At 39.4% G+C, this 26,924-nt stretch overlaps 1 protein-coding gene across 2 annotated transcripts in view; it reads left to right on the forward strand.

Moving 5' to 3' along the window:
- Positions 1–26,924, forward strand: part of SCHIP1 (schwannomin interacting protein 1) — a 520,084-nt gene that overhangs the window by 82,067 nt on the left and 411,093 nt on the right. For both annotated transcript variants that reach the window (XM_060767611.2, XM_060767613.2), the window contains exons 2-3: positions 23,315–23,379; positions 24,640–24,720. In XM_060767611.2, coding sequence (XP_060623594.2) covers positions 23,315–23,379; positions 24,640–24,720 — 146 coding nt within the window. The remainder of the gene's footprint in view (positions 1–23,314; positions 23,380–24,639; positions 24,721–26,924) is intronic.

Consider the following 26,924-nt stretch of genomic DNA (forward strand, 5'->3'; position numbering starts at 1 on the left):
TAATAATTAGACATTATGTCTTGCACTTACAGTAAAATCGTTGACAGGATCAAGCTGCCACATCCCTTATCAAGAACACTTGTTTACTCTTTTGAATCTGTTATAGTGTATATTTCAATCCAATAACAGGGTCCTTTAAAATAAAAGAATAAACTATGCAAGTCATTAATCAATGACACCTTACTATCCCCCACACTAGGGTCTTGATCCAGATGAATATGGTGTAGATGAATATTATGTGTTTGTGTGTGTCTCCAAGAAGATAAGCCCTAGAAATCTTAATATGCAATATGACATTTATATTAAAGGGGCCTGAGGTCTTGCATCTCAGGACAATTTTGTTTTTAAACATTTCAATTCATTAATGATTTCTGTAGCCTACAGAACCACGCTGAGTCACTGGGTCACTAAGGGACCAATCAGAAGTAGAGTGCATGGCAAGCAGTATATTTCCTCAAGCATAAGAGTAGTGTGTAGTGGTGAGCCTTGTGGTTTGGTGTGGACAAATCACACAAATGTGATTTGTCTTACTGCTTCAGCATTGAAACAGGTCCTGCTGGAATCCAATCTATAGAGCAACTTTGAAAGCAGGGAATCTAATTGGGAAATTAGCAGCATAATTGTAGATGCATGTGTGCATGCTGCCAATCCTTTTATGACCTATTGCAAGGTATGCATAACGAGCAAATAATTTACATGAAATGCAAAAATAGTTGGCAGAGTGTGGGGAATTAAAATGTGGCATAGGAATTCATTGTGTCTGGTAAGGATGGAGAGCAGAGTTAGAAAGGTGGAAAGTATGAGAAAACACTAGGGTGGAGAGAAAGATCACGAGAAATTAAATGGGAGAAGAGAAACAGAACTGAGAAGAGGAGAACAAAAGGGCATGTAACCAGGTGAAGCTAGTATAGGCAAAATAAGTCCAGGGTGGAGAGAGAAGAGTTAGCTGAAATGAAGTATGGCAGAAGGAACAGGGAATTAAAAGAGTGGGATTGAGAGTGGATCTAAACTTTTAACTATAGTACCAAAGTTGGATATGTTTGCTGAGGTACATGTGGAGTTGGGTAGGAATAGGGTTGCCAGGCCAATAGTGTGTTAAGTTCTGAGATTAAATGGTTAAAACTTGAAATCTTGAGATGGCCTGTTGTGATGACACAGGTAAAGGTAAAGAATGATGTTAAAAGGGGAAGCTCCAATGAAAAAATATACACACATCTTTCAATATCATCATCATAGGCTATCACTCGTGGCCGAGTTTGATTGCCTTCCAAGGGTAGGGTCTTGGCGGTGTGTCTGTATGTGACTGTGGATACCTATTATTGATCCATATGTTCTTTTTCAGTGAGATCTTCAGTTTCCAGATGAAAGGCAGTTCTGACAAGGGTTGTCTTGACACGTCTTCTTCTTGACACACTTCTCCTTTTAACCCTCCATTCATCTCCATTCATGTGTCTTTCAATTCCACAGCATTGTTTGTAACAGTTGACCTCCAGTTAGAACGCTCGAGGGCCAGGGCTTCCCAGTTCTTGGAGTTTACGCCACCATTTTAAAGCCCATCTTTAAATCTCTGATTCTGTCTGCCAACATTCTGTTTGAATCCCCACCATGAAATAAAGACATAAGATATAAGATGTGAAGAAATAAATGGTCCATTTATTGACCTAATTAGAAAACTGGTAATTGAGCTAAGTAACTAGTTGTGGGGGGGGGGGGGGGAGCACTGTGGCATGGGTAATGGTGTGAGACCAGGTATTGTTCTGGGACTACCTTACAAGCCAACCACTGGATGAAACGCCTGATCCTTGGAGCACTCCACATTGATGGTTTGCTATCCTGGTGGGTTATTACTGGAATGCTGTCCCTGGGAACCTCCCCCTGCCCCCAAGCCATAGATACGATGTCAGCTTGGCGGTCTGCTCTCTGGGTAGGGTGAACTACAATTCCCATAATCAAGGTTAATTTCCATAAACCACAGCAGTATGTTCAGTTGGTCATGGGGGTACTCTGTTCCAAGTTGAATTCATTGTCAGTGAGGGGGGGGGGCAAGTTTCTCTGGGTGCAGGTGAACTACAACTCCCATAAATGAAGGTCAATATCCCTCCCCCAACTTCTCCAGTATGTTCTGTTGGTTATGGAGAGTCTCTGTGCCAAGTTTCGTCCAGGTCTGTTATTTGTGTGGGTCTCATTGGTCTGTTCAAGTTGGAGCTGAATGGGGTGAAGGTACTGCAAATACCATCATCTGTAGTCCATCCTCCCTCTATCAGCATCAGGACATGAAGGGGGTCATAGGGGGTCTGTGTGCCAAGTTTGGTCCTGATTGGCCAACTACATTTCAAGTTTTGCAAGCGCAAACATACACAGGCTGGATTTTTATATATAAAGGTAAGTACTACTTTAAAAATCCTTTAGGTTTTGGGAAAAAACTTAAGAATCAGCGGAGAGTGCATACTTTCAGTTGGTGCTTTGTGTTAGTTTTATATGGTTTTATATTTCTTTACAATACCCTGTCTAGCTTTAGAAACAGTATATAAAATACTGAAAGCAAACAAATGTGTTTCCAGATCAGAACAAAGGAGTGTCCAAATTACAATCTATGCTAATTAAAGAGAATATGTTTGTCTACCTGTTTGTGTCTGCCATCATTGGAAAATTCTATTTTGTTTGCATACCAAGGGGACCCTGACAGTGTTCATCATGAGGTTATTTTGTTTTCAAATCAAGGTAATTACTTTAAATTAATTAAATTTTATCTGTAGCCTGCAGTATCATAGTGTGTCTCTAGGTGACACTGAGACACCAGGAAACCAGGCTTCTCAGGAGTAAAATCAGGTAGCTTTGAGGTTTGATCAGTAGGTTTTGGCTAATTAAAAGGACCAAGTTAATTACTTTTCTCCTTGCTATCCATTTCCTTGCTGGAACAACACACAGCTCCCACTTCTTTGTAATCTAGATTCCAGATGAGTGTTGCCTATACTTAATTCCAAGTGTCAGTTTCTATTCAAGGAAAATTTCTACTGCCTGATAGGTCAAGGAGGGAAAATGCTGAATGAACAGAGGTCATTGGGAATTTTACCCAGCTGTCTGGTTTTTAGGACACACATACACTGAGCACTTAATGCAATGGGGCCCCAATTCAGCTTTGTGGCAGCCAAACTATGCATTGAACTGATCTGGTCTAATGCAGGACAAGGCCACCATAACCTTGACTTCATTAACCAAAGTTGTGGGTTGCTCTGAGTTCTGGACTTGGGCCAATTCTGAGATGGAACCAGCTGCAACCATTAACACAGCCATCCCATATTTTCCATCTGTTCTCCGCATTATGACAGTCTCTGAATGCAACATAGGTCCTCTTGTTGGCTGGTACCCTGGCCAACATAATTACAGGTGATGAGCAACTGGCAGGACAGTGTTGTGCCTGGTGACACTGTGACATGGAGAACAAAGGGGACAAAAAGTATGGTTGTCTGGTGGTGCTGAACTAGCTTCAATGCTGGTGGGCAGTCAGGAATCACTCCCATCCCTCGGGGTGTGGCTACGTAAATAATCCCAGGGCTGATCCAGTGTACGTCATGCCCTTACTTGAGTTCTAACTATGTCACCTAGTGTTTGACTGCATACTCAGATTATGATTTTTAAAAGAATATAAAGACATATCTGAACTATATCTTTAAATTAGCCTCATACTGCTTTTTGTGTTCCATCCTAACAAATCTATGATTTGTAGCCTGGTAAAATACTTAGCAGCAAAGCCTGGAGAAGACAATTATGCTGGGGAAAGTGGAAGGTAAAAGGAAGAGGGGCCGACCAAGGGCAAGATGGATGGATGGCATCCTTGAAGTGACTGGACTGACCTTGAAGGAGCTGGGGGTGGTGATGGCCAACAGGGAGCTCTGGCGTGGGCTGGTCCATGAGGTCACGAAGAGTCGGAGACGACTGAACGAATGAACAACAAAAATACTTAGAATGTACCAATGTACCTGACAAGAGTGGGATTAATGATGAATTCAAATTAATTCCATAGCAAAGACAGGACTAAAATATTTTGCTCAATTGTTTTACAAAAAACAAACCTTCCACTCTGAAGCACATAATTGATGATGATTCTTTGACCACAGTTTCCCACAATTTATGGATCTATCCAATGGTATGCCTGTCTTTTCCACCTTTCTTCAATTTGCTTATTAAAATATTATGGGGGACCTTTTCAAATGCTTTGCTGAAATCTGGACAAAATTGCTTTAGAGTTTTTAAAAATAATAAGTGGTATAACTTTTTCTAAAATGTCAGCAAATCAATATGTGTACATTAGCAAACCTACAAGATTTTAATCTTTTCAACATCTAATCTTTTTTAAAGTGCTGCTTTTTATTGATGACCTATTGAATGGACAATATCTGACAATTTAATAAATGCATTAATTCAATAATACTACTGCTCATTCCTGCATTGCAAAATGTTGTGATTGCTCTTTTCCTTCTATTGCTTTATTATTTCCTTAAAATCAATTTCACTACATTATCCGCTAAAACTAATCAAGCATCAATTTAAAGAGAAAGAATTTTACAGCCTAATTTTATGTCAAAGAGACTTCAAAATGAATGTTATCAGAACTGTGATGAAGATCACTCATGTGCAAGATGTCATTTGTGCTGTACAAGCCCATCATTCACACCACTGTACAATCCTCTCTGTTATTAGTATTCACTTTTTTGTAATCTAGTGAATCCATTATGTGGTGTGTCCAAGGGATTGCATCCTCTTCGACTGAGAATAGCTTAGTGTCAAAAAATTGGAAGCATAGCACATCCAATGCAACTCTAGCATGGAGAATATTTTATCTGAGAGCTTGCTGACCATTATAGATACTACTTACTCATTTATTAAAATAGTCATATGTATGTGCACCCTGTCCAATATCTAGAGATCCCAGGAAAGCCTTCAAATACCACTATGGCATTGAATTGGGAGGAATAGCTAATACTCTGGAAGACAGGATCAAAATTCATAATTACCTCAACAGATTAGAAAGCAGGGCAAAAACTAACAAACTGAATTTCAGTTTAGGGTACTTCATTTAAGCAGAAAAAACCAGGTGCATAGAAACAGATGGGTGATGCCTGGCTTGACAACATACATGTGAAAAAGATCTTGTAGTCTCAAACAAGTTGAACATGAGTCAACAATGTGATGCAGCAGCTTAAAAAGCCATTGGCATCAAAAGGAGTATAGTGTCAATCGAGGGAAGTAATGGCGCATCTCTATTCTGCTTTGATCAGACTTTGGAATACTGTGTCCAGTTCAGGGCACCAAAATTTAAGAGAGAGATTGACAAGTTGGAATGTGTCCTGGGGAATGTGTCACGTTGACCGGGGACCACTCTCCAACATCAGTACCCAAAGGGTTATGAATAGGTTTTTGGTCAACTTTGGATTCGGTTTGGTTATTTGGGGTGCTGACTCAGAAAATTGCATTGGATGCACCACATCAGCTCTAGTTTCTGATACAAAACTCGCCCACAGAAAACCATCTTTAATAATATAGAAAGGATGCGGTAGTAGTAATCTTCCGTGGATAGTTAGCCTCTCCCCTCCCAACATCCCAGTTGCCTTGGCACTATAAGAGGATTTCATAAAACCAATTGCTCTTGTTGCCACGTGATTTCAAGGCAATGGTGTAGTAATGGTTAGGCCATGGACCATAATTTCATTCTTGTGACCACAGGTTGGGAACCACTGCTCTATAAGAGGCAGCTTAAAGACCTGGATATGTTTAGCCTGAAGAAGAGAAGGTTGAGAGGAGACATGATCATCATGTTTAAATATTTGAAAGGATGCCATAAGGAAGAGGGAGCAGGCTTGCTTTCTGCTGCCCTGGAGATTTGGACTCACAGCAGTGGGTTCAAATTACAGGAAAGGAGATTCCCCTTGAACATTTGCAAGAGGATTAAAAAAGTCTTTTATACAGCATGTAGCAGTTAAAATCAGAGCTATTGGGGAGAAAAGACACATGATTTTTAACTCCAGAATATCAGACATCATAGTGTAAAACTCCACATGCTCAGATCAGAATGTAAGAGACGCAGGCCCCATCTACATAGCCCTAAAATGTTGTGTCGGAGGCACATTGTCATGAGTCGTCCAAACTACAATAATGCAGATTAACCTAGAATAAATCTGGAAATACAAGTTTCTTTCAGGTTAAAGTAGTACTTTCAAAGATCCAAACCTTTCACTAAGGTCCCAATTTTTGAAGGTGTGGGTCTTGTGGAAAATGCTGCTGAGATCACCATCTGTGATCTCAGCAGCAGTCTCCACAGCAATCCCTCCTCCACAGACTCAAGCAGCAGCAATGGAGGAGGGTTTGAAGTGCCTCACTCCATTTAAAAGAAAGCTTCTTACTGAGCATGGGGGCTTTTAAGGGCTTTGTTTTCACTCTAAAAAACTTGTGGAGAGAGAATTCCCCCCTCCCTTTTTCAAAAACTCAATCACATCCAGTTGGGGTTTGAAATCATTTCCTTTTAGTTTATTTATCACAGTAATTATCCGTCATATGTCTATTCTAATATTCTGTTCAAATACATAAAAATGCATATTACCCAAAGGAGGAAACGCTTTAGATATGTTATGCAGTTTGCATATTTTGATTCACATAATTTGGGATATAATGATATTGTGTCCAAGAAAGAGTGGCTCTTATCACAAGTTTTAAATTTAATGTTAATAACTATAATTGTGTACAGTATGATCTATAAACCTCAGTACTTCTGTTTTTAACCCCACTTTATTTTTGCTCTATTTTTAAAAAAATAAACTATAAGATTATGTAAGAGATATAAGATAAAGGTAAATGTTTCCTTTTGATAAGTCTAGTCATGTCTGACTCTGAGGGGGTGGCGCTCATCTACATTTCTAAGCTAAAGACCCTGTGTTGTCTGTAGACATCTCCAAGGTATGTGACCAGCATGACTGCATGGAGTGCCATTACCTTCCCACCAAGGTGGTGTCTGCTGATCTACTCACATTTGCATGTTTTCGAACTGCTAAGTTGGCAGAAGCTGTGGCTAACAATGGGAGCTCACCCCACTCCCTGGATTCGAACTGCTGACTTTTCAATCGGAATGTTCAGTAGCTCAGCGGTTTAACCTACTGCGCCACCGGGGACTCCTTATGTAAGAGATATATTAAATGATAAATATGTTTCAGATTATCCCAATGTACTTGCCATTGCAACATCAATAGATACTACAGGCTGGGACAGTATTCTAGCTCTGGAAACTAGCCAGACATCTGCTTGAGAATCCTATGTAATGGTCCTCTTGGAAAGAAAATGCCACTTGTTGAACAAATTAAATAAAACAGGTGTTCATATTATCATAGAGTTGGAAGCAGTCTCAAAGACTGATTCAATGTGGAGGGATGGCTATATTTACATTTTTCCAGAATCCGACTTGCAGCTTTCCTTACTGTATTCATTCCGCCATCGCACTAACTCCTAATCAATCATTTGGCCACAGTATCTTCTGGGGAAAATTCACCTTTTTACAAAACTAAATCCAGAAAAGGAGAGGTTTATATATCACAATATGCTGGCCAATTCCTGAAGCATTCTTTCCACATAGAAGATGCAAGGGAGCCCTCCTTTTTTCGAGTGGCTCATTGTACTCTTTTCAGTATGTTTTTCAGAACTCTAAAAGCTATAACTCATTACAAATGGAGAACAACAGGGCTGTTTCATTTCTTTTCATGCAACTGAAACTAACAGTATGGAAGAAAACAACTTATTAACAGCCAAAGAAATGGGACAGAGCACAGCATGTTGTAATACAGAGTCACATGTGGGAGGGAAATCTAAATAGGGAAATGATCTTTGGATTTCCATTCTATCAGTTCATGCTATCCTGTGAAATAAATGTCAGCTTTGAACTCTTCATTGCCAGTTTTATGTTACGGGGTAGATTTCTCCAAGGAAACAATTTGCTTCTCTTTCTACCACTGCTTTATTTATTCATTCATTATCATTGCTATTATTAATGTGTACTGTACAAAAAGATGCAGTGAGGATCTCAGAGTAGTGCATTGTAGAAAAATGGGTGAAAAAACTATTTCTGTTGCATTAAGAGAGGCAGATAACCAGAAGAACAATGAAGCCAGGTCATTATGATGAATGTGTGACTGTATTTAGCTTGCATTTATTGCTTTATTTTTATTTTAGTTAAAATGCACTTTCATGTTCAGGGAATTTAACTGGCATCCTATTAGTGAATTATGACGATATAGGACAGAGCCATGTCATTGTAACCCTTTTTTGTGGTTTAGTTTGGAACTATTCTTGACTTTGCAACAACAAAATTCTCTTCTCTAAAATTCCAGTTGTAAGCAACTCAGCCCCCTTCCACAGTGAGTTTTTCATATTGACTCAGAGTGGGAGGTTCAATGGGGACATGTCTAGCTATTTTCCTGTAGGAGATTTGTAGGGAGGACCTAAAACTGCTTGGAGGAACCTTTTTGTTTTTTGTTTTATCATGTCCTTCTACAGCAGTGATGGGCAACCTTTTGGGCTTGGTGTGTCAAAATTGGCCAAAAAATCGAGCATAACTCGGATGGGGTGTCACTTTGAGAACCCCCCCCCCCATCATTTTATGATATTTATAGTTTAAATAACAAAAATGTGTAATTGTAATATATAACTGTATTTAATAAACCAAAAACTAATTATTTAACTTACCTGTTTAGTGATTTCTTTGTTTATCCATCAATCAGTTTCTTTTGTTGATCTTGATATTATTTAACTTGTGTGGGATGCCGTGAACTAAGAACAGCGAGGGGGGGGGGATTATTTAACTAACTTGCCTATTAGTGACCCAGCCTCCCCCTTACTTATCTCAGTAATGATGGTCAATTAGAAATCCATTTTTTGTCGTGTCAGGAGCAAGTCACTTCTGGTGTGAAAGAATTGGCCATCTGCAAGGACGTTGCCCAGGGGATGCCTGGATGATTTGATGTTTTAATCATCCTTGTGGGAGGCTTCCACATGAGGAGCTGGAGCTGATAGAGGGAGCTCATCCGCCTCTCCCCGGATTCGAACCTGCGACCTGTTGGTCTTCAGTCCTGCTGGTACAGGGGTTTAACCCACTGCGTCACTGGGGGCTCCTTAAGTAGAAATACATGACACCCCTGAACAGTAGATTGGATGACGTGATTATGTGGTTGCTGGTAATGGTGATCACAGGGCCCGCAGAGATGTGTTTCCTGCAGAATTCCGCTGCTCCCTGCTCCACCGGCTGGAAGTGAGGTCAAAGATCCCCATACGGCCTAACTGGAAGCCCCAGAACTAGATGCTCTGTGCTGGAGTTCTGTTGTTTTGGCCTACCAACCTCTGGCACAGAATGTCTGCACTACACTACAGCAAATGTTTCATCTTGCTAAAGCAAATGTTTCATCTTCAGCTACTGCGCCTGGCAGTGCAAGAGCCAAGGATGAAACGTCCTTCTCGGCATGCAGCCCCATACTTCTCAGTATGCAGCCGCATGTGACTGCGTGTCATTGAAAATGGCTATGCATGTCAATGCTGACATGCATGTCATAGGTTTGCCATTACGGTTCTACAGCCAGAAGCCTCCTGTTGTTAACCTTACTCCAATGACAGGTTTTTTTTTGTCTAGTTCTCAACTTGAAGGAACAAATGTCAGATTTGTTGTAAGCCAGGCTCGTATCCTGAGGCAGCAATGCAGTTTATCTGGTGGTCTTGGGCCAATCATTACATCTTATCCTGACCTATTGTACAGGGGTTTTTGTGACAATACCTGGGTGACTGGTTTGTGTTCATTGAAAATAAATAAATCAACAAATAAATGTCCTGGTTTGTTCTGAGTATCTAGAAAGTTTGGCAGCTATCATGCTAAACCACACAAAGCTTTTATTTGATCTAATTAAGCACTTCTTGCATTTTTACAGGCATTATTTTGTACAAGTTCACTGTCCAAACTCAAGTCTGAGCTTTCCAAAAGACGGGCAAAATGGATGGATGGATGGATGGAGAGAAAGAGAGAGATGGGGGGGGGGGTGGAATCCTTTTTCTACTATAACATGTGTACATGTGTGTGATTTATATCAGGTAAATTGTCTGTGTGCACACTTTGTGGAGAAATTATTATCACTTCTCCTATTTAGCTCCCCTTTGCTGTGGCCATGCTGCTTTTGAAGATTTAAAAAATGCTGAGATTTCTGTTTACCGATCTCCTGCATTGTGTAGTTCTGATCCTCACACTTGCTTTGATATAAATCCTATTTCGATCAATACAGTTTACATGTAAGCTTACTCTGCAAAGACTGCCATAGATTTTGTTTATATTTTATGCACTTCACTGTGTTTAGCAGGTAGAGTTATTTCTGATAACATGTATTAGAGGAATGCTTTGCCACCTGAAAGACAATTTTGTGCCTGCATTTGGGTATGAGCCCTATAACTTCCTATACTGGGAAAAAGGCAGGATAACAGTAAATTTCAAAGTCTAAATAAATAAATAAATAAACAAACAAATAAATAATGTGGTTTATAATATGCATGGTAAAAGACAGCAAGAGGCAGGAACTAACCATTTTATATGCACATATAATTGACATTTCAGCAAGTATTAAAAAGTGTATTGATTTTGGCGTATAATGCAGACTAACTCTGATGAAATCCTCACTGTAATCAGTGTAGCTTACTTCATGGTAAATGTGGCTAGGATCTTGACCTTAGTCTATTTTCTTCGCACCATTTCAGCTTGTGTGGTGCACAGGTGTTTGGTAGGATTTGTGTAAAATAGTTTTCTGAACTATCTCTGACCTTGCTGTTTTTGAGAGCTTCAGTTATTTTCTGTCCACATCTCAGACTTGTTTTATTGAAGTAGCCAACTTCATTGTAGAAAGTAAGTACAGTATGACCTCTACCCTTTATCCACAGATATGATATCCGGTTTCATTTACCCACCTTTCAAAAAATATTTTCCCCAGATATCTTTGTGCACCTCTTTAGGTCCTCCAGTGCAATTCTGTAGTATACTTCCAGCACAAGAATAGTGAATGCATAGGGTTTGCTATTGCTATTGTCTATGTACTTCTTGGGAGGAGAGCAATGACCAATCTTGATAAAATAGTCAAGAGTAGAGATATCACACTGGCAACAAAGATCCACATAGTTAAAGCAATGGTAGTCACCTACGGATGTGAGAGCTGGACTATAGAGAAGGCTGAGTGGAGGAAGATAGATGCTTTTGAACTGTGGTGTTGGAGGAAAGTGCTGAGAGGGCCTTGGACAGCAAGAAGATCCAACCAGTCCATACTTCAAGAAATAAAGCCTGACTGCTCATTGGAGGGAAGAATAGTAGAGGCCAAGATGAAATACTTTGGCCACATCTTGAGAAGAAAGGAAAGCTTAGAGAAGACAATGATGCTCGGGAAAATGGAAGAAAAAAGGAAGAGGGGCCGACCAAGGGCAAGATGGATGGATGGTATCCTTGAAGTGACTGGATTGACCTTGAAGGAGCTGGGGTGGGCTGGTCCATGAAGTCATGAAGAGTCGGAAACAACTGAATGAATGAACAATTGTCTATGTTTTCAGGCATTTATGGTGCGTGTGTACATCTTGAAGGATATCTTCCACAGATACAAGAATTGCACTGTATAAGTCAACTTTGCTTTAATGATAGATATTGAAAAATAAAATAAAAAGGAAGGTACAAGATACTACTAGTGTGCCATAAAGAAATCTAGCTTTAGCACCTTGTGTGAAGTTAGGGCTCCCTTCACCCGAAACCAGGGAACATTTTGAAATGTGATCCTCCACCTGTGCTGAAGTCTTAATACCAGAGAGAGACTGCATTATTGTGGGTTTTACCTTATGTACTGCTCATCTTGTGCATCACTATTATCACTGCTCAATATGTATTTTGAAATAGTAGCCATACTCTTGATTACTGCCCTGTGAAGAGGATGTAGTAAAAAAACCTGTAGGACATACATTGAATTGCAGCATCTGCTAGAACTGAAAAAAAAATGAAATGAAGACCAATAAACAGTGTGAGATAATTGCTTGGCAGTCATTGCTCCCGTAAGTGTCTTCCATTTATTGGGTAGGTATTTAGAAATCTTGCTTGCGGTGCCATCACTTAACCATTTCCACAAAGCCTAATGTTTATCCCAGTGGTGCTCTAATTAGCAGTTATATCTTTCCAGTTTGAAAGGCTCCAATTATTTCTGCCCTCAAGGTGCTGCTCTGGGCTTAGTGTCTGCACCACATGACAACTTATTTTATTCTGAATTTCATTGGTGTTTGATTGGTGTATATTTTCTAGAAATACAAATATATGCATTAAAGCATTCATACTCATCTGGTTGTACAGTTGGTCTTCCACGTTTGTGGGTTTAATTTTTTCAGATTTAGTTATTTGTGGATTTGATTAATATGTTATTTTTAGGAATCTCCAGATCCTCTAGGTCCATGGTTCTCAACTTGTGGGTCCCCAGATTTTTTGGCCTTCAACTCCCAGAAATCCTAACAGCTGGTAAACTGGCTGGCATTTCTGGGAGTTGTAGGTCAAAACACCTGGGGATCCACAGGTTGAGAACCACTGCCTAAGGTGATGCTATGGATCTTCTTACAGAACTACATGTCTCAGATCTTGAGAATTCAACAGTTATAAATCACTTGGTTTTCATGTGAAAGGCCTGAAGTTCAGTCCTGGCATCTTCAGGTAGAAGTAGGAAGAATCCAGCTTGGATATTGGAGATTTGCTTCCAATTAATGAGCTAGGTAGTCAGGTAGATTATTGATTTGACTTACTATCAGGCAGATTCCTTATCTTTTTGTAAAGCTATTTACTTCATTTGTCTTCTCCATGTTGAGATTTCAGAATAAAATTAGTTACAGTTTCAAGGATCAAAAAATAAATTAGAAATTTTAGGGGGGGGGGGAAGCATCTCTTCCTTGATATTTGAAGGTTACTATAACAGATACTTTAAGCTGTTTTGTAAAAATTAAATGCTGCAAGTTATTTACTCACATTAGGAAGCATCTTTAAGTACCACACTTCCCTTGTAACCCTAAAAGTACCGATGGAAAGAAATCTTGTCAGACTTAATGTAAAAGCAGGGTATTCGCACTTTCCAAAGCAGGTGAGAAAATGTGCACCTTGCGTGAAGCATTAGTAAATCTTGAGAGACTTATCAGTCATTTTGAGAAAATGAAGTACTCACAATACCATAAGGGAATTTTTAAAATCAAAAAAATAGAAAATCTTTTAGACAGTGTGGGAAACTAGCATAAAGGAGGGGTAAATTATGCAAATAATTGCCTATGCTAGCAAAACTGTATTTTAAAAGTATGAACAATTTAGTGTGGGAAGAAACCACAAATTTTTATCGATGATAATAGAAAAAAATGTAGGTGAGATTTAAAGAAGCTTGTTGACATCAAGGCTATGATATTTTGACACCTTTAAATAGCTGAAAGAGTCACCCAGAGAAGGAACAGTGTTTTCTTTTATCACATTACAGTTATGTAAAAATACATAATGTATAATATTACCATAGATATTCACACTGGTCAGCAGTTCAAATTTGGGGAGTGGGGTGAACTCCTGCTGTTAGCCCCAGCTTCTGCCAACCTAGTAGTTCAAAAACATGCAAATGTGAGTACATCAACAGGTACTGCTTCGGCATGAAGGTAACAGCATTCCATGCAGTCATGTCAGCCACATGATTTTGGAGGTGTCTACGGACAACACCAGCTCTTCAGCTTAAACAAATTACATGCATATGGGACTGTTTTCTAACACTGCCTGTTAAGTGTGCCTGTGTGTATGCATGTAGGCATACAAAGTAAGATGTTAGGGAGGCAGTGGATGTAGTCCAGCTTCTATTTCCATGTCTGTGGAATGTATGTGGAAGATATGAATGTGTACTGGAAATTGTACCCATAGGAGCAGGAAGAGGCAGGATGTGAGGAGCAGAATCCATAAAAAGAGCACACTTCTTCCAGTTGTTTAACTATGGGCTGTGGTTTCCCTTTTGCTGGCCCTGTCTTCTCTGGGAAAGGGCAGCACACTTCTCATGGGCTTTCTGAAGTCCTTCCATCTCAAGGCTGAGCCATCACTATGGCAACTCATCCTCAAACGTGAGGAAGTGTCAGTGCCACAAATCAGAAGAAGGCGAGCAACACAAAGGAAGTTTCACCTTTAAGTTGCTAAATTTCCACTTCTGTTGCCTTCAGAACTGTATATTTGTGTATGCCAGAAGATGAAATGAAACTTCTTTATTCCATTTCTGGATGTGGAAAGACTATACGTTACATATATAGAGTGAGTTATGTCAGCATCAAAGAGACAGTGTGCTTAACAATTACAGTGGGCTCTTGGTATCCATTGAGTTTTTGTTCCAGGATCCCTCAATCTATGGATGCTCAAGTTCCATTATATATAATGGTACATCAAAATGATGTCTCCTATGTAACATGGCAAAAATCAAAGGATGTTTTTTTATTTTTTTAAATATTTTCTATCAGTAGATTGTTGAACCAGAGGATACAGAATTATTTCCCTAAGAAGCAAGCCTTTCCCATTATCTAAAAGCTTTCATTGCCAACTGGAGGCAAAGGCATCTCAAAATGTTTTACATCATAATGGGGCTAACTCACAGAATTATATTGTTGCTGAGGAAATACATCCTACCCGACCCCCCTTCAGCTATTGTTAGTTACAACATTTTCATCATTTTAATTTTCCTGCTTTTTATTCATTTCATACTGGCCATTGTCTGTTGTTTTGTTGGCTGCCCAGGAGTCATATTTGGGTAAAGATTGTTGCAAAAATATTTGAAATGAATAAAAAACAATAATTTGTAGGTGTAGCACCTAGTAGGGTTGTGCTTTTGGAGTAAACCTTGACCCGTTTTGTGTCCTGGCTTTTGGTGGGGCCCCAATCTATTTTTTGGGGGGGGGGTGGTGGGAGCCTTTTGAAATCAGGATGGCAGATTTTGCTCTGGATTGCTGAAAGAGCCATTTTCTATTGGCCCATTATGGGGGAGAGGATTTCCCAGGATCCCCTTCTTGCCATTTTAGGTATTGAAGCTGTTTTACTCTAGAGGAGAGGCACTGAGTTGCAGGCAGGCACATTCTTTAAGGAGGCTTTCTTACCTGTTTTTACTCTAATGGAGAGGTGCTTGGCTGGAGTCAGGCATGCTTTCTGGGCATACACACCACATATGCATGCACTTTCTTTCCAAGGCAAGGATGCAAGTTCTCATTCTTACTTTAGAGGACGTGCTTGGCTGCATACAGGTGTGCACACTGTCTGGGCCTGCACACCACATATACTCTCTTTCCAAGGCAAGGAGGCAACAGGTAAATTCTCATTCCTACTCTAGAGGAGGCACTTGACTGCAGGCAGATGCACACGCTTTCTGGGTCTGCACTACCTACACACACACACACACACACACTTTCCAAGGCAAGGAGGCATGGATCGTCACATGCTCATGAAAAGCAGATGAGGAGCTGGGATTGGCTCCCACTTGTTTTCATGTCGAGCTGATTTTTGTACCAGGAGGGGCCTTCCCATTATGTGCCCCAAAAGGAAAACAGTTCCATGCACAACTCTAGTAACGGCATAATTGGTCTGCCCTGTTTTATTTTGGCCTTGAAATGGTATCAAAGCAATCTGGCTTCAGTCTATATGGATGTAACTCTCACACTCATTGGAAAATACATTGATATAGCTAATTGTGCTAAAGTAATGTCATTTGAGCTTATTAAAGTGCAGTAAGTAGCTTTGAGAAGAATATAATGGGCCTTTCTACCATTTATGCTGATAGATTTCTTTTTGTGCAAGCCATACCAGAGTGCAACACCACAATATTATTCTTTATCTGAATAGATCTACAAACTCTATAAATAGTGTGTACACAGAGACAAGAAATGAGTAACATGCTGGTGCTTCAAAAAGCAAGCTTGCATTTTTGGCCCTCGCTTTCTTCTTAACTATTAATGTCCATTCGCAACAGCAGGGATGGGGGAAAGGAGCAATGCCCTGAATTTTACAGTACATTTACATTATAACAAGTTTATGGAGGCCTCGTAATTCACTGAGTATTTCAACAGGAGTTTGGATTGCTTCCAATTTAATTTTCTGAAGTTCGAGCTTACAGCTGGGTCATTCCTGGCATAATCTGTGAGATGTATCTCCTAACGCTGTGAATTGGAACGACGGCATCTCAGATGTAGGCTGTTACAAGGAGTCATCATTTATGATAGTCGGGGTCTGAGGGTACAACATCAAAATCACTTTATGTGGACACAGCAACACAGCTTCATAAATTTTGTTGCAAGGTGCAATAATCAATACTTCATGTTTAATGACGCAAACCTGAAATTAGTATAGATTTTATGTCTTCAGCTCTTCCAAATTATGCAAACTTTACTAGCCCCTTTTGTAGATGTCCTGTTACAGCTTCTCATAAAGAACAAGCCAATAATATTTAATTGAATGATTGAATGACCCAAAGAATGTCAGAGACATTTTTTCTTACTTTTGTTAAGCCTTTACCCTTAGGTTAATATAAAATGATGTCAAACACATGCACCAAATGATTTATGTAAGCCATGCAGGTTTTGTCACCCTTGGCTATAGAAAAAATCAGTTGTAAATTGTTTCCACATTCTAAATTACCTCACATTGCTTTGGGATATACTGAAAACAAAATTGACCACTGGAGTGCTTGGAAAAATGAAATAGGTTATCTTTTAGATTTGAGCACACTATAGACAAATCATTTTTCAAGAAATTTTGCCGTTTTCTAAGTTTCATGCAGTGGAAAGAGAAAGAAAGAAAAACTTTTATTGTTCAAAGATGGCAATGAGATTCATGACTGGGCTCCTCCAAATGGCTTTTGAGTGGTTCAGCAGTGCTAAGTCATTTAAAATCATCTTCCAGTATTTCAGCTATTTTAGTGAAAATGGAGACAGAATGTTCAGAGAATAAGAAAAACTTTGAAAAAAGTTTTCAAACATTCAATACAAAAATACAAAACTTTATTACTGTCACTGAGCAGCACAAAGCAGGATACAAACGCCCTGGGAAGAAGAAACACAGCTCCACAGTGAAGCAGTTATTATGTTATGTTCTAAGTTGTTGGGATATATTTCAACATTTCCAAAGCACATAGGAGATGGAAAAGGCATTAAAATTGTATATGTCAGTGATGGCATTACTGTTTTTTGTCTTGAGAAAAGATACATCTAAGAAAGTGGTTCTCAACCTGTGGGTCCTCGGGTGTTTTGGCCTACAATTCCCAGAAATCCCAGCCAGTTTACCAGGTGTTAGGATTTCTGGGAGTTGAAGACCAAAACATCTGGGGACCCACAGGTTGAGAACCACTGATCTAAGAACTCTGCATTTCTACTGCAGGAGCCACAAACAAATTTTGTCAATCATTTTTGCAGGGAAAGTTACCACACATAAAATCTATAGTAATTCCATGTCGGGAGCATACCTTTACATAACCATACCTTCCTCTGAAAATTGGGATAACTTTTCTTTCTTTAAAAGAAAATGTGTGATGGGAACTGCTTGAGAATGGCTGCTATTGCAAAATATGCAGTGCTCAATAATGGCATGCATGTAACTTTGGCCTGTCCCAGTGTTGGAGAGCAGCATTGGGTAGAAGCAAACCAATTTTAATCCCAACTACTTCTGACATAATGAAATGAATGGGCCATGTTAATCAATGTGTGTCCCATTCCTTTCAGAGTATTTACTCCAGTTGGAGAAAAATGGATCTAGTCAACAGGTTCAAATCCCTGCTTCATCACAAAGTTCAGGTGGGAAAATGACATGGTTTTGTCTTGCATGGAAAAGATCCCAGTGTCATGCCTCAGCATGTACTAAGTATTGTTTGAATATAATGCTACTCAACAACTGCCATTCAATGTCCATTTTATGGAGTCAGTTTCCAGTAAGTCAGACTATGTACTGGTTTGGCATAAGACAGCTTTCTACCGTAGCTTTGTAAGGATAAAAGGAAAAGCTGCATGCACTCATAAGATAGGTCACAAATGTAGCACACAAATGTAAGTACAGCATGATAGGAATTAGATTGGGGCCCTTCCACACAGTCATATAACCCAAAATATCAAGGCAGGAAATCCCACAGTATTTGCTTTGAACTGGGTTATCTGAGTCCACACTGTCATATATTCCAGTTCAAAACAGATACTGTGGGATTTCCTGGCTTGATATTCTGGATTACATGGCTGTGTGGAAGGGCTTTTGGATGCCTCTTGTAGTCTATGGTAGTCTATGTAGTTAATTCTATGGTTCTATGATTTCATCCATTGTTCCTTTTCCTATTTCAAATATTAATGGAGCAGAGAAGAACAGATGTAATAGATAGGATAAAGCCTTGTCAGATAAGCATTCTGTTTACACACTGGCCAAGATAATGACGACATTTATTTATATCCCATTTATTCCAGTCTGAGGCTTACAAAAGATTTATAGATATACATATATCAATCACAAATACAGACGTTTAAAATATAATTATATCATCAATTAAATTAAAATCAGTTTAAAATCGTAACTATGATTACATAAAGACATCAGATGATCTTTAATCTTGGGACCTAAGCAGGCCCAGCTCTGGTTATTACTTGGATGAATACCAGATGCTATAGTCTATATTACAGGGAAAGAACTGGAAAAATCACTTCTTGAGTATTCCATGCCAAAGATAACCATATGAGATCACCATAAATCATCAGGCAACTTGATTTAGAGACCACAGATTCAAATGTATGTACATTAAAAGCAATAACTAAATAAACACTAGTAGACACTCTAGCATAGTTTTGCAAGACCCACCCAGTTATCTTAATAGGCCAGTCTTCAAATGCCTTCTGTAATGTTTAAAAGGTCTTAACCCACCTGGAGAGAGAAAGCGAAGTGCCAGTCTAAACTGTCTGGGAAGGGAGAGTTCCAGAGGCTTGGAGCAGATGGCTCTGACAGTTTGCAAGTAATGTAAAAGCTTCCTCTTGCTGACTTCCACAGCCACTGACTTTCATAACATAATATAAATATGCATTTTGGTGCACTGTCTTCTGAAATGAAAAAGGATACTTGTTGTCCAGAAGTGGATATCTTTTGTCTAGAATTTGTATTTGCATCTATTTATATTTAATTATAATGGAAATACAATTGCAAATGCAACTTGTAGGGCAAATAATATCCACATCCGTAACTGTAATATCAAGCAGACTATGGATCAATCCTTAATTGGCCCTTAATTTCAGAAGACAGATGCACAAATGCTTGAACTATGGCCTCCTTGCAGACAGACTTCATCCTCTGAACTCAGGTCAGTGCTGGCAGAATGTACGATGCAAATGTTCTCGTTCCATCTTATAATTATCTGAACTTCAACAACCTTGAGAGCTTTTTTTACCTTCCAAAAAGACAAACTGTTCCATTTTGACCTTGCTTCATTCTGATTGGTTTTTGTTTTTGCATTATACTCTGAAGTTAATGAGCTAAAGGAAGACATAAAGCACTGCTTAAGCTTCTTAAATTGCCTTCGCGTCCACCTCATGTTAAATTAGCATATATAACTGATGCACACAGAAGAACAGTTAGATATATTAAGCTATAGGTGATGTGTTTGTTTTCTAGTCCATTCAGGTTCCTTAATATTTTTTTGCTTGAACGACTTTCTATTATGTTAAATCTGAAGCTATAGCATTTGTAATGAAAAGCATGCCAGCAAAAGGTCCCTTGAGGCTGAAGGATATGTTCTCCACGGATAGGCAATGGTTTGTCACATCAAGGGCAGATACTGTTTCTCTAATCTACTGCTCTGCCTCGTATGATAGACAAAGGGACGTTGTCCTATTATACTTACCTCTCATAAGCAGGGCCAACCCTAGCATTAGACAAAATGAAAGAACTGCCTTAGGCAGCCAATGATGGGGAAGGAGAGGAGCAAAGGTGTCTCAGATGGTGCAAATAGAATAGCTCTATGTCATCTTGATACCCTTCCCCCTCCCTAGATTCTCCTCTTTGTTTTGTAGTAGCCTTTTATCCTACCCTACTTCTCTTTTCTCCTTTGTAGACCTAAAGAAAACCATGATGTCACCATGATGGAAATAATTCACTTGTATACTCAGTTGGATTGTCAATGATAGTTCAGCACACCATCCCTACATACAAGTCCAGAGCACTATAAAAAGGTCCATCCCACCCAGAATCCCCATTCCCATTATTGCTAGAAAGTCCTTAAATAAGGCATGGACTACTAGCGGCCATTATCTATTGCTCTCCAACAATGGATATCCAGAGACTGAAATGGAGGTTCTAGATAAGAGCCCTTCCAAACACACCAAAATCCTGAGAGGAACCAAAATCCCAGTTCCTGTCAGGATGGAGGCCACACAGCTGGCCCAAATACCAGGATTTTGCAGGGATGAGGGGTTGCTAGATGCTCTTCTGTGCTGATCCAAGATCAGCAGGGGTGGGCAAGGGCACTGCCAGCCTCCCCCTCCCTATACTTCTCCCTCAATTTACCAGAGGAAGACCCTGATAGAGACTTTCTTCCTCCCTCTCCTCCCATGGAAGAGCTGACACTGGGATGAGTAGGGGAGATTCCTTCTCCAAGGCTTTCTGTTGGCTGTTGTCGGGAGAAGAGAGAGCTTTCCTCCGGTAGATTGAGGGGGAAATGGTGGACAGGGAGGGGAGGCTGTCAGTACCATCTCTGTTTTTCAGGCTGCCTGAGCCTGGAAAGAAGGAATTGCTATGGAAACAGACACTGGGTTCATGGAAGGCACAAGCTCCATACCTCCAAAGGCTGCATATCTTCAGGAAATGCCTGGATCTTTAGAGGTATTTTTTAAACCTGAATTAAACCAAGTAAATTTGGTTTATTCCTGTTTTAAGAAGATTAGCCTGAAATGCCATCTGGATAGGCTAAATCATTTCCCAGCTTGTGTGTAGATGGGACCTAAGTGTCCTTATTCATCCTCTGGTAGAAATAACTTTGAACTAAAATGGTGTAATGTATGACTACCAGAGTCTGAATCTCCAGCCATGGAAGCCTGATAGGTGACTTTGGGCTCCTAGCTTGTGTGTAGATGGAGACCCAGTTTGTGCGTAGATGGGACCTAAGTGTCATTATTCATCCTATGATAGAAATAACTTTGAGTTAACATGGTGTAATGTTTGACTACCAGAGTCTGAATCTCTGCTTGGCCATGGAAGCCTGATAGGTGACTTGCCAAACACATATTCACCTCTCCCTGCCACTGCAGCCGCCTGCAATGCTCTCTTTTTTTACATTTACAACTCAGTGTTAAACTGTTGCTAGCAATTCAGCAAATGTAACCAAGCTTAAGGGCTTATTTCTTGACTGCTATCTTTCAGAGCCAATTTTGTCCCTTGTTACCAAGAACATCTTAATCTTTTTAAAGGCAAGTTAAAGCTAAAGCACAACCCAGAATCCTGTCATTTAGCATTCAGGCTTTCTTTCACCCCTTTCCAAACGAAATTGGACAGTCAAATCTGCTGGTTTGCTGTTGGACAGTTTTGTCCATTTCGAAATTAATGCCACATTAAAACTAATAATATTAAATATTGATATACCATGATATCCTATCACAATGTCTTTAATGTAGGCTTTGGGTTGAAAAGAAATGTTCTCACTTAAAGTTCTAAGCCCCTCAAAAGGTTATTTGCTGCTACAATTGCATTTATAACAGTATATCCTTACTTTTGTTTGATTTGGTTTAGTAACTTTAAGAATTAAGATGCTACAAGCTGCTGGACTGTGATACAGACATTTAAGCAGTGAGGCCATGCATCACTGCAAATGAGAAAGTTACTTAAAGTAGTGAGAGTTACATGACAAAAGAAATCTGCAGCCTAATGGCATAACATTTTAGAGACCATGCATCAGTGATCATGAACCAACAGCATTGCCTTCTAATTTGCTCCTGAGATCAGTTCAAGGTATTTGATTTCACTGAGTCTCTCTTTCAATGCCATCAACAATGCAACCTTTCTGGAACAGTTCTCTGGCATTGCATTTGGGGGCACTGTTCTACACTGGTTCTGTTCCTTTTGGCAGGGATGAACCCAGCTTTGCCGGAGGATGCTGATTCACTCTCCTGCCCATTAACCTGTAGGGCAGTGGTTCTCAACCTGTGAGTACCCAGGCAGGCCCGTAGCCAGAATTTCAATTTTTTTTGGGGGGGGGGGCTGAGTTTGTTTTGGGGGGGGGCTAGCAAACCTTTTTGATCATTACCCCAATACCCCCATGCATATGAGATATATTGAGCATGGTGATCAAATCATGATATGAATAAACATAACAGTTTAAATAATGCACCAGTAAGGCCTTTTCGCGAACCAACATGAGAATTTGGGGGGGGGGGGGCTGAAGCTCCTCAAGCCCCCCCCCCCCCCCCCGGCTACATGCCTGTACCCAGCTGTTTTGGCCTACAACTCCCAGTAATCCCAGCCAGTTTACCAGCTGTTAGGATTTCTGGGAGCTGAAGGCCAAAACAACTGGGGAAACCAAAGGTTGAGAACCACTGCTCTAGGGTCTTTTGGGTTGTGGTTCTGTCTCCCATTCTGTTTAATATCTACATGAAACTTCTGGCAGAATTCATCAGGAGTTTTTGGGTTTTGGTATTACCAGTAAGCTGAAAACTTCGAATGCATAAAAAACCACCCACCCACCCACCTAACTCCAAGGACGGTGTTTCTGTATTAAAGCAGTATGTGCCATCAGTAATAAACCAGATGAACTGAAACTTAAACCAGAAAAGACAGTGATGCTCCCTTTCAATTAGAAGATGTGCATAACTAAAATTAGTGTGCTAGTTCCATTGATTGCTCCCGTAGTTGTCAAATCTCGCTTTGGTAACACATTCCTTGATTACATCCTGCTTGGATTACTGTAACACACTGTATGCATTACTATCTTTGAATTTCTTTGAATACAGAATCACAGTTTCTATACATGGCAACAAACAGTTTCCTGTTCTCAAATTCACATAGGTGGGAGTTAAATCCAGTTCTTTCTCTTCCTCTGAGTTCACAGCAATGGGAGTTGGGATGGAGGGAAGGTAGGTTATCTGCTTGTGGCCTAGGCATGAAGGATGTCTGCTTACAACCACCACTCCACCTAGTGTGCTACATCATGCATATGAGTGAAATCTGAAGCAAAATATTTAATTTAAGAACTCTAATAGCTTAGTGTCTGCTGTTTTTTTTGTCTCCCTGCAGGAAGAACTCAAAAGACTACAGCATACCTTGGAGCAAATTAGTGATGGAAAATATTTACTTGAAAAGTAAGTCATTACAGTTTTTTATTTCTATTTTTAAAAAATGCTTGCATGGATTTTAATGAACGTATCAAGCTGTATTTGATTTAGCCAATGTATTACTCAACTAAATCTTGGACTGAACAACCAGCAAAAGAGGGCTGAATTTTTGAAGTGGTAAGTGAGATAGGAGTTAAATGGATTCCTTTAGTGCATTGCTAACGCAATTTCAAATAAACGTATCTCCATGCAATCTATACATTTTAACTTATTTGATAGACTTGTTTTCTTTTGAAAAACACGACATACAAAAATTGTGCTAAGTAAAGTATGAGAGGGTAGATATCTGTCTCAGGAATCTTATAATCTATGAACCAATATGGGGAAAAGGGGGAGAAAGAAGTGAAATGAAGGGAAGAATTTATGAGGAAGAATATACTAACCCGAATGAATATTGTAGTTAGATCTATATAGGCTTAATTCTACTAGGATATGGGAATAGAAAGCTGGGCATGCAAAAATCATTTTGGAAGAGGGTTTCAAAGGAGATCAGAAAAGTGGCACAATGGAGATAAAAATAAAACTAGAGTTGCAAGAATTAAAGCATAGTGTCTTTTGAGGAAGTTGACTTTCAGATGAGCTTTGAGTGGTGGAATTCAACCAAAGAAGGACTAACTCATTTGTAGGAAGATATTGGGATATAAGAGCAGAGAGATGAAGGAGACTCACACCTCAGAGGAGTTGTGTGGGATCTGAGATTGAAAAGAGAGACAGGATAAGGATTTTGTATGCACAGGGCAAAGATAATGTTGTAACATATGAAGTATCATTTGATGTATCATGTAAAGAAAATTTATGTGGTGTTTAAGCTTCAGGATCATACTTCTGCATGGATAGTTTTGAGGGCTAAACAGAAGATTATTCTAGTACACAAGTATTTTAGGAGTGACAGCTCTAACTGGCTTCACCTTGAAGAACACACTGTGTTGTTATTCTAGCAAAGCAACAGCAACATTGCAAAGGTCAAGAAAAGAGGGTAAAGGAGAAGAAAAAGTAATTGCAAAAGTGGCAAATTAGGTTTCTTTTGTCAATTATTTAGGACAGCTGGCTTTTAAGAATTCCTGTGAGACTTTTCTTCACTCCTTGTCCAAGAGAGGTCCATTTTAGAGCATGCAGTTGGAGTACATTGTTTTTAAGTGGATTGATGCTTATGGTGACTGTAAAATATGCTCAAATAGTTTTTAATTGATATCCTTTCTGTTTTCTCTTTCTCCCTCCTTTTTACAGTCACCAGCTTGCTATGGATGTGGAAAATAATATTGAGAAATATCATATTAATTTACAGCCCTTGGAATCAAAAGTGAAAGTGTAAGTGATATAAAGTCTGCTATGTTATGTCTCTTGTATAAATATGGCAGAATCATTGTCCTCAGAGAGATGTTTTATTTGGCTTCTTGTCTTCAATTTATAAATGTCTTCATTCTTGTTTCATGGGCTTAAGATTAACAATATTCTCACAGAAGGATGGTAAAGAGAGCATCCTGAACCTCACTTAAATTCTATGATCAAAAAATTACGAAGATCGTTGAATGAAGTTTAGGGATATTTCATATGATATTTGTGGTTCTGCTGTCAGAATTCTGGAAGATGTTAGCAAATAATCAACACAACCCTAAGTGTGACACAGGTATCGATGAGAGCCCCAGGTTGCATTATGTTTACTGAGGCAGTGACTTTACTACATGCAAGACCTCCCTTGGGCCAGAGAAAACAAAATGTTTGGAGGATTGCATGGAGTGTGCTGCCAATAAAAGTGATAGCCTATATTAGAGTGGACCTCTTTCTCAAAGGAAGGCAAAGACAAACCTCCTCTGAACAACTTGAAAGCACAAGATAACATATAGTTTGGGTCCAGGCTATTTGAAAAACTATTTCCCTTTATGAGCCCTTTAGAGCCCTAAAATTGTATGGACACTACAGGGTTACCTTCTCAGTCATTTTGTGGGAACAAGGGAGAGGGTCTTCTTGGTGACAGCTTCCAGACATTGGAACTTCCTCCCAGAAAAAAAAACCCTATAAAGGCACACGCACTCACATGTCGTAGCTACCTTGAATCCCATGGTAAAATGTGGTATATAAATGGAAATTATCATCATCTTACAGCAGCCATGGAGGGAAGATTATAGAACAGAGTCATGGGAGTCAAGCTAGATTCTAAGGAAATGTGTCCTCCATACAAGTAACACTTTTTTCTTTTATTAATTAGATTAATTCAGAAACACATGCCAGGCTTGTGAATTTTTAGGATTATTTATTTGTTGTATTTTTATCCCACCTATTTAACAGTATGGGACCCAAAGCAGTTCACAATAAATTAAAACACAACTAACACATATTTAGTACTAAATTTTAGAAACCACTCAACAAGCCATTCTGTTAAAAACCCCAAATTAAAATAATTTAAAAGCACATTAAAAGATAGTAAAAAGGATGAAATGCATAACACACCCATTAAAAGAGACTTCTGGCATAGTAAATTAATAGCGGAGGCCTGCTTATATAAAAAGTTCTTTACCTGCTTGTGGAAAGAGAGTAGACAGGAGGGCATGTATGTCTCCTGAGATTTTAATGGTTCAACAGGCTTATAGAGGGAGATAGAGTCTTTCAAACAGTACAAGGGTTTACAAGGCTTTAAAAGTCATAACCAGCACTGTGAATTGTGCCCGTAAATGGTCTGTAAGTTGAAGGTGTTGCAACATGGGAGTTATGTGTTCCCAGTCAAATTAAGGCTGAGTTTACTGTCCTGTGATCAGTCACAAAAAAGAGACACGATGCAAGTTATATAGATGTGGAAATAAGAAAGATGCCATGGCCCATGAGGTCTCTTCCAACTCTTTGATTCTATGATTCTATGATCACTTGAGAGAGTGCATTTTCTAATGTCTGTTAAATGTATTCTGTAATGTGATCTACTATAATACCAATACTTAGTAGTAGTAGTAGTAATAGTAGTATTGATATTATTACTATTATTAGCATTATTCAGGTTTATTCTGCATTAGCCAATTATATTGTCATTGTTATTATTCTCCATGAAGGAAGATCATGTAGACTGAATATAAGAAATGCTATGATAAAGTGATACAATGGTAAAGCAAAGGTAAAGGTCTCCCCTTGGCATTAAGTCTAGTCATGTCTGACTCTGGAGGGTGGTGTTCATCTCAATTTCCAAGCCAAAGAGCCGGTATTGTCCATATAGGCCTCCAAGATCATGTGTCCAGCATGACTGCCGTTACCTTCCCATCGAAGTGGTATCTATTTATCTACTCACATTTGCATGTTTTGGAACTGCTAGGTTGGCAGAAACTGGGGCTAACAGCAGGAGTTCACCCCGCTCCCCAGATTCGAACCACCAACCTTTTGGTCAGCAAGTTCAGCAGCTCAGAAGTTTAATCCACTGCACCACTGAAGGTTCCATGATACAATGCTATATGTGTCATAAATAATTTCTCCTCTGCAAAGAGCCAGGAGGAAAATAAGCGTAGTTGAAAATGATAATCTAAATATCCTAT

This window comes from Anolis sagrei, chromosome 3 (assembly GCF_037176765.1).
Source record: "Anolis sagrei isolate rAnoSag1 chromosome 3, rAnoSag1.mat, whole genome shotgun sequence".
NCBI lineage: Eukaryota > Metazoa > Chordata > Lepidosauria > Squamata > Dactyloidae > Anolis > Anolis sagrei.